This window comes from Phaethon lepturus, unplaced genomic scaffold (assembly GCF_000687285.1).
Source record: "Phaethon lepturus isolate BGI_N335 unplaced genomic scaffold, ASM68728v1 scaffold24313, whole genome shotgun sequence".
Classification (NCBI taxonomy): domain Eukaryota; kingdom Metazoa; phylum Chordata; class Aves; order Phaethontiformes; family Phaethontidae; genus Phaethon; species Phaethon lepturus.
In genome coordinates, this window is record NW_010527323.1 from 4,714 (window position 1) to 12,823 (window position 8,110).

Here is an 8,110-nt window from a genome sequence, read left to right on the forward strand (position 1 = left end):
CCACCATGCTCGGTGTGCATGAACCCAATTGCTCCACAACCACCCTGGGAGAGCCCCTGGCAGCCCCAATGGCCAAGCAGAAGAGACATCTCCACTGGCTTCAAGTGACTGGCTGCTCCCCACCTCCTTCCAGGCTGCTGTCCCCCTCAGGCAGGTCCCCACCTGCCCTGGGGCCATGGGACTCACAGTCCAGCCCCAGGAGGGAGGCTGCGCACTCCCAGAACCCAGGGGAAAGAGCCACCTCTCCAGGAACCTTGGCTGGCACAGAGGACTGGCTCCATGGTTGGGCTGGTGCCTGCTCTGTGCCTCTGCAGCTGTGGGCACCTGCCTAGTCCCCCACCCCAGGCAGCCGGCTTCCCAGCTGCTCGGTGACCACAGGGGTGCCAGAGGGCCATGCCTGAAGGGCAGCAGCATTACAGCTGATGCTGGGTTTACCAACTTCTGCTTCTCCCCTCCAGTCAAGCCCCAGCAGCTTCTCTGATGTGGCAAGTTTGGGGGACACAGGTCCCAGGAAGTGTTAAACACTCCTCCTTCCCTGCCCAAGAGAGGCAGCACTTGTGTGGGGTCACATGCCATGACCCAAACATGTCTACACTTGCTCTCAGAGGGCAGGAAAGCAATTCACTGGAGACTGGGGAAGTGGAGACTGTTTTCCCTGCTGGCCATATCTCCTCTGCAGCTGTAACCACAGCAAGGAACACACTTTCTGAGGCTGCTTGATCTAATGTTTAGTTTGAATCGCACACATCAGCACTGTACCATATTTTCTTCGGATTTCATCATGCCGTGACTTCATCTCTGCTCTCCTGCAAGAAGCAAACAGAAAAACACGAGTCAGTGACTGGAGATACAAAACCAAGCACGAGAAGCTACAGTTCCTTGCTTCTTCCCAACCCAGGGAGCTCCAGGCTGCCAGGTTTGCTCAGCCCCACTCCGCCCACCTCCCAGAGGCAGAGGAGACCACCAGAGCCCGCACACGTCAACAGCCCTTGGCAAGTCAGATACACAACACCATTGTGATGCTGCATCCATGAGTCACCCCAGAAAGACATTGCTTGTGAGGGTTATGTTCATGCTGAGGCTGAAGCAGCCACTGGCTACACGTGTTGAGCTCCACGTGCCTCCTGGCATCATGTTTGATGGTACAGACAGGAGCCAAACTGTTCTGCAGCCTGAGGCAGTGCAGCTCGCTCACAGGGGAGCGGGGGCTGTGGGGTGAGCTCACCTCTCCTCCTGCCGCACCCGTCTCCTCTCCCGCTCCCTGGCCGCTCTCTCATCGTCCTTGTCTGGCCTGACAGACAAAAGAGCCTGTTAGCGGCGCTCAGCACTCAGTTCTGCAACAGCATGTGGTTGCATCTGAGCTACTCTGAGAAAACAAGGAACCCCTCCAATACTTGCTTTTTGCTCTTTTTCTTACAGCAGCAGCAGCAGCAGCAGACCCCCAACATGATAAGGATCGTTCCTCCCACCACAGACATCGCAATGATCAAGGCTTCAAAGTTCACTAAAGGATTTGACAAAACGCATTTAGCACACAAATACATGGCTGCCTGGAGTTACAATATTTGCAAGCATACAGCTACCGTCACCAGCAGCTTCAGTCATGGGCTGGAGACACATTAACAGCCTGGGAAAGCAAGGTGGACATTTATCTACAGGTCTAACAAGTGTTGGCACCAGCTCATACACACCGACAGAGTATATGTAGCTGCTAACTACCGTGCTCAGTTACTGGCTATGAAGAAAGGCAAGAATGCACTCAGGTCAAACTCCTCTGTCAGAAACAGGAGCAAAGCAGTCTTAATCACTAATCCAGGTGAACAGTAACCCATCAAGGGGAAAAACTGGAGGCTTCAGTGCTGCCAATTAACCTCCAACAGGGAGGCCACAGCTGGCATTGGAGTTACTGCTCACAGAAGCCAACCTCAGAGGTCATCTAAGATGAGATGACAGTGGACCTAGAGGCACTTTTGGGTGCCTGGAGTCCTTGGGTGAGAGACAGAGCAAGACAAGATCCATTGGGATTTGCTGGCTTGGGGCCAGCAGTGCTGCTAAAGCAGGCAAAGGCTGAGGGCTGCTCCACACACCACACCACTACATCCCCCTGCGGCTCTGGGGATCTGCCTGCCCGTGCACAGCACAAAACCCGCTGGGACATGGTGGTGAAGAAGCAGCTTTGAGCCCTGGCCCCCGGGAAGGCAGTCATCCTACTCTGCTCCCACAGTAATAGTGGTAGAGATGCCAGCCAAAAGGGACATATCTAGACATCACCTGAAATCCTTTGCAACAAAGAGGGTTTTCTTCCAAGTATGATTCAGACTGTTCAGAGAATTGGGCCTGTGGAAATATTTGTTTAGGAGCCACTTCACACAAGTTACAGAAATCCCAGAGCACCCAAGCCTGCTCAGAGCACTTCTGATCCCCTCTTCTCATGCAGCTCAGACTGCGAGCCCAGCAGAAAGCCTGAGCACTGTATGTGGTGCATTTCAGAAGATGTCTGCCTGTCCCCTTGCTGCAGGGACTCAGTGCTAGCAGGCTTATCCAGGTGCTCCAAAGCTGAGCTGACTCCACCACTGAAGTCGCTTCAACACCTCCAGCTCCTGCTCCCAGCTCAGAGCTTCATTGCTGCCAATAACTGTGCCATCTGCCTCTCAAATCGTACTGCATCCCTACCCAGGCTACCATGGCAAACACAGTGCAAGGAATGTGGTTCCAGATACTGACTGCAGACAGCTGCCATGGCCTAGCAGGTCACCAGTGAGACCAAAGTCAGCAAGCCACCAGTTCAGACACTTGGTTTGTCCCCGCAGGTGAGCTCACACACCTTCTCCAGCAGTCACCCAGCAGCAGGGAGGTCTACGGGTCCATGGTCCCAGGAAGACTTTGAGAAAGACAGTATGTGAAATCTGTCCACAGCACTGTCTTGCCTCAGAGCAATGCAAAGCTTCCCCCAGCTGGCTGCACTGCGACAGACCCATGGAGTCATGTAGGGGAGAGCCCCAAAGCCAAGGATCAGAAGTCAGCCCAGTGTGGGAGAGACAAACCCGAACAGGCTCTTCAGCTCAAAAGGGAGTTTCTCCACCAGCACAGGTCTGTAGTAGTGCTTCTGAAACCTTGGCTTTCTGGGCAAGCCTGGGGTTCACATCACCCCTTCCCATGGAGAGAGGTCCACAACAGAGCACCAGCCACTCCTCCACCTGATGATAAAGGCTTAAGTCACACACACTAAAAATGCAGACTCATTTAAGAGCTAATCTCCCACAGGACTAATCTCCTCTAAAGCCAGTTTTGCAGGCTAAGGAATGCGTTCTTCTATAATGAAACCTTTTGTGAAACTACTCACATAAAAACTAGTATTTCAAGGTCTTACACAAGTTTCAGAGAAGCATACTGTAGCACTCACAAAGAGGAGATTCTTCCTCCACAAGGAATGGGAGTGTTTTAACTCTCATGTGCGTAGAGGAGAGCCCAGCCTCAAGCACAATAGATGACAGGTGACCACAATTCAACTCCGAGTTACTCATCAAGGGGATAGGTGAGAGAAACCAAGCCCCAGATTGCTTCCTAGCTGTCCCAGCCCTCAAAACTTGGGTTCTGTTTGTGCACAAGCATGCCCACCAAGCTTGGTCCAAGCAACACATTGATTTCTCCAGAAACCCCACCAGGAAACAGCACCAAGGAGGAAAGGCAGCCAACAATCAGCTGTCAGCCAGAAAAAGCTCCTGGGGGAGACCTGGCTGCAGGCAGCCAGCTGCAGCACAGCTTCTGCAGTGCTAGTTTTGGAAGAGGGTATTTTCTCAGGTGCAAGAGCTGAGCAGGACTGCTGCACGCTCAGGACTAGAAGCAGCCCACACAGACCTCCAGAGAGGTCATCTCACTCCTGGTTCCAAGAGTGCCCGTGAATTTTAAAAGCCTGCCTGGGACAGCAGCCCTTCCGCTAAAGGTGAAGAGCCAGAAGCCATGCAAGGAACAATGCACGGGATGCAGAGGAAAGAGCTGCAAAGAGTCAGAGGCTGTTGTGCACACTCTGAGCACCGAGAAGGCTGGCACAGGCAGCTGCCCGCAGAGCGCCCTCCACTCTTGTTCCTAGGTGCTGGCCACACGTGGAAGCCTCCACCACACTAAAGCACAAGGAATATATTTAGAGTAGCTAAAGCCCCACAGGTCCTTCTTGCCAGAAGGCAGGGACTGCTCACACTCTGCTTTCTCACCCACACTTCAGGAAGTTTGGAGGACCCTGACTGACTTCAGCACGTCATTGCTACACCAGCAGCAAGGCAGGGAGGCAAGGAAAACCTCCCATTACCCCCAGTGTGAGCAACAGTCAGTGCCGGTTAGCAGCAAGCACTAAGCGCACTCACCACTTGAGCACGATCCACTTACCCCAGCAGACTCCCCAGCGCGCAGAGCGGAGCTCACAGAGGTCGGCCGGGGGGAGGACTCTTCGGACAGGGTACTCCACGCACCTTCCACTGCTGGCACACCACAGGCACTGGGACACAGGAACCAGGCAGCACAGCATTACTGGTGCATGGCAGTGCTGCCAAGTTAGCCACACTCTGCTTTGTTAGCCACAGCAACAGAGCCACTGCCACCTGCTCCCTAGGGCCAGGGACCACCCAGGAGCAGTGGGATGCTCAGGAGTAACCATTGTGTTCAGTCAGCACAGGATGCATCAGGCTTGCCTGCACCAGGAGAGGCAGGTGAGGGGAGTGCAGATTTCTAGAGCAAGTAAAGATGCTGAGAACCCCGCTCTTGGCTTGCATGATGGTAGCAACCACCAAATCTTTCCTGTTTATTCCATGCAGTGTTTTTGGGAGAAGAAGAAAGCCTTTGAGACAAGACACTCACAGATCTGATGAGCAGGAGAGGTCTGTGTGTGCCCTCACTAGTCTTTCCCAGCCAGACTACCTGCAGCAGCTTCGCACCCTCCTCTCCTGGTGGCTCCAACCCCCCCAATACCAGCACTTGGCTGGGTTTGGTCAAACTGGTTCTGGCTAAGTCAGCTGTGAGATCTGACTCAAGTTCAAGTTTGCTGATATCAGAGATAAGGCAGTGGAGGTTGGCAGGACCCAGGTACATATCCCGTATCCACCCAGTGCCACAGCACCCACAGGCTGGTGGAGGACCAGCCAGTCCAGCCCTCTCAGCTCCTTCACCATGCGTGTCCCTGACAGCATCTGTCATCCATGAGAAGGGGCTCCATTACTCGACTTGAAAAGCATACACCAAAACCCAGGCGGTTTCTAGCAACCTCTTCCCGGAGCACTGAGGGGTGTTTGCACTCCCACCATCATGGGTGGGTGGCATTTGCAGCATGTTCAGGACAAGGGCAGGGGAGCAGCCCCCCTTCCAGGAGGGACCCTGCTCTGTAACAGCCCTGCAAAGCCCACGTTGCATTTTCAGGCATCGTGAGAGGTTGGGAACTCTACTGCTGCTACTTACAGTGACATTTTTCAGACACTCCTCACAGCTCCTGTTTGTGTACTGGCGACAACCTACAGGAAGGAAAAAAGACACCTCAGTTCTTTGCAGAGAGGCTCAGTGGCCTAAAACCCCGGGCTCCTCCAGGCCTGCTCCTGCCCCCTGCTCTGCCCATGCCGGGGGGTGGTCACTCCCATCGGGCCAGCAGCAATGCAGCCTAATGCTGCTGCAAGAGCTGCCAGCTTCAAAACACACCCAGTGTCATGGTGAGAGGCCCAAATGCAAGTGGAAGTCATCTGCCTTGCGCATGCTGACCCAAAGCCCTGAGCTGCGAGTTCCTCTTCCTCGGTCTTATTTCCCTAAAAGCCTGAGCACCCACTGGGGCCAGCTGGCAGCAGGACAGCTGGGGTCAGTCCAGAGGGACCCTGCGAGGACAAGCGCTGGGCAGGAGGTGCAGTCCCATATCACCAGATGACATAGCAGCTCTAGCAAACAAGCCCCAGACAAGGAAGTTACTACCAGGAAAAGCAGAAGCAGAGGAGCACAAGGAGGGGACACACAGCTATAGTCCCCGCAGGAGCCTGTACACTCCCACAGCATGAGGGCCGTACCCTGCCCCAGCCAATTCATCCAAACCCTCCTTCAGCACGAAACGCTCCAGGTGATGGGAGCGGCACTGCAGCTGAAATCTGCCCCCACTTTCAGAAGCTGCTTCCACCCCCATTTGACAGAGGAGGACCGCTGCTCTATAGACATGAGTGTCCCTCGGCACCGGTGCCGCCACGAAGGATGGCATCCCCAGGGGATGCATGTCAGCTGGGCATGGGGAACGGATCAGGAGAAGATGGCCCAGTCCAGCTGCCTTCCTGGGCTTGCCTGCAGCCCCCAGCAGCACTAGCTCTTCAGGGAAGTCTTCCTACAGGATACTCACCTGCCATTTCACTGGTATGCTCCCCTAGATCCTCAGGAAGGGTGGTTTGCCAGCCCTTAAAGATCTGCCATTTAAACCTCACCCCTTGCCTAAGGAGTCTAAGCATCAGCTTGTTTGTGGTTTTAAAAAAACCACACAAACAAACCAATCTGCCTGACTACTCAGTAACTGGTGGAAGAAGGATCACTGATTTGCAGCACCTTAATCGGGGAAAAATAAATAAAAATCAATCCCAGAAGTGAGTGTGGAAAACAAGCATAAGCAGCAAAGCTGCATTTTCTCTCTCCAGCTGGCAAGAACGCTCAGCTGTGACCCACTGTCGACAGTCACATGCCCTGCACAGCCCTCCAAACAACTGGGCAATTTATTAACATAGCTCAGATAAGGGTGTTTACACACCACCCAGAGAGGCCGAGATTGCAGATCTTAAACACTCTAGGAAGCTGCGTCTTCCCTGTTTCTCCAGCTGAGGCTGGAAAAGCATCACGGCGCCCGTGCTGCCCCTGAGACTGTTTGCTTACAAGGAGTCACGGAAGAGCCCTCGTACCACAGGAGGCCATCAGCAGGCAAGAGGAGAGCCTGCGGTTTTAACCGGCCTTCCTACTGAGACACTCTTCTTTCCCCCAGGGTGTCCCCTCTCCTGGCACCCCCAGCTGGGGTTCATTCTCCAAGCCGTTAAGTCAAAGCCACACTCTTACAGCTGTACAGGAACAAGCCATTTTCAGGACCTTGCAGCCCTTCAGATTTGGGGTTTTGTCTGAACGTCCGATCTCAGGGGACCAGCTCACTCGCACAGGACAGCGCAGGAAGCACCACAGACCTCAGGGACAGAGGTGGGAGCGCAGCTCTTGCCATGCTAGAAGCCTCCTGAATGATGCTCTTCCCACTTGGCTACAAGAGAAGCGAAGTGAATGGCTTGGGGCAGAAGGAAGACAGAAAACACATGCTGGTCCTCACTCTCCTCCCAGCCGGAGCCACCATACAGCCATCAGAGAGCGGGTCATCACATGGAGATCAAGTTCCTCACTCAGAAGCATGGGGAGACTTGGGACACCCCTAAAAGGAGGCTGTCCCCACCCTTTGCTAGAGCTTCTCCTCTACCTGGCAGGGCACCCACAGGGCTATGCCACATCCTCCATCCACCAAGGAGAAGCAGTTGGCCACCCGCTGCTCCTCACCCGCATCTGGCAGTGCCCACCTCCTCCCTGGTGTGACGCCCTCAGCCTGAGGCTCCCCCAGACAGTCTCCCCTGCACAGCCATCAGCGGGGCCTGGCTGCCCAGCAAGTCCCCGCTGCCCAGGACAGGTACCCAGCACCCACCTGAGACCTGGCCGCGCCAACAGTGTCACTAAACACAGTTACGTTGAGGTGGCAGCTGGAAAAGCAGCCAGAAAAGACTCTCTTCCTGCATCCCATCCTCCAGATCCCAGAGGGACGCACCAGGTACCCCGTCCTGCACGGGCAGGATCGCAACCTGCTGAGCCCCCAGCAAGGATGGGCCCTGCCCTCCCTGCTCCCACTGCCCAACCCCATCCCGAGGGGCCACAAGGCCCTGGCCAGTGGCCACCCCGTGCCCAGCGCATGCCCACGGGGCAACAGCTGCTCCACACACCAGGCGTCCCACAAAAGCGGAGTCCAAAGTGACAGCAAGGCCATGCTTTCCGAGGGCTCTGCGAGGAGCACTGCTGCCAGGCCTCCATCCTCATCCCCATCCCCTGCGGCGCGGGAGCCCCCAGGAAGGCCGAGACCGCCGGG

At 55.2% G+C, this 8,110-nt stretch overlaps 1 protein-coding gene across 1 annotated transcript in view; it reads right to left on the reverse strand.

The window, feature by feature from the left end:
- PTTG1IP (pituitary tumor-transforming 1 interacting protein) overlaps window positions 1-5,498 on the reverse strand; it is a gene marked incomplete at its 5' end in the record, with an annotated part of 6,299 nt that extends 801 nt beyond the window's left edge. The window contains 5 exons of the mRNA XM_010283355.1: window positions 760-806; window positions 1,226-1,291; window positions 1,399-1,504; window positions 4,384-4,492; window positions 5,446-5,498. Coding sequence (XP_010281657.1) covers window positions 760-806; window positions 1,226-1,291; window positions 1,399-1,504; window positions 4,384-4,492; window positions 5,446-5,498 — 381 coding nt within the window. The remainder of the gene's footprint in view (window positions 1-759; window positions 807-1,225; window positions 1,292-1,398; window positions 1,505-4,383; window positions 4,493-5,445) is intronic.
- Between the last annotated feature and the right edge of the window lie 2,612 nt (window positions 5,499-8,110).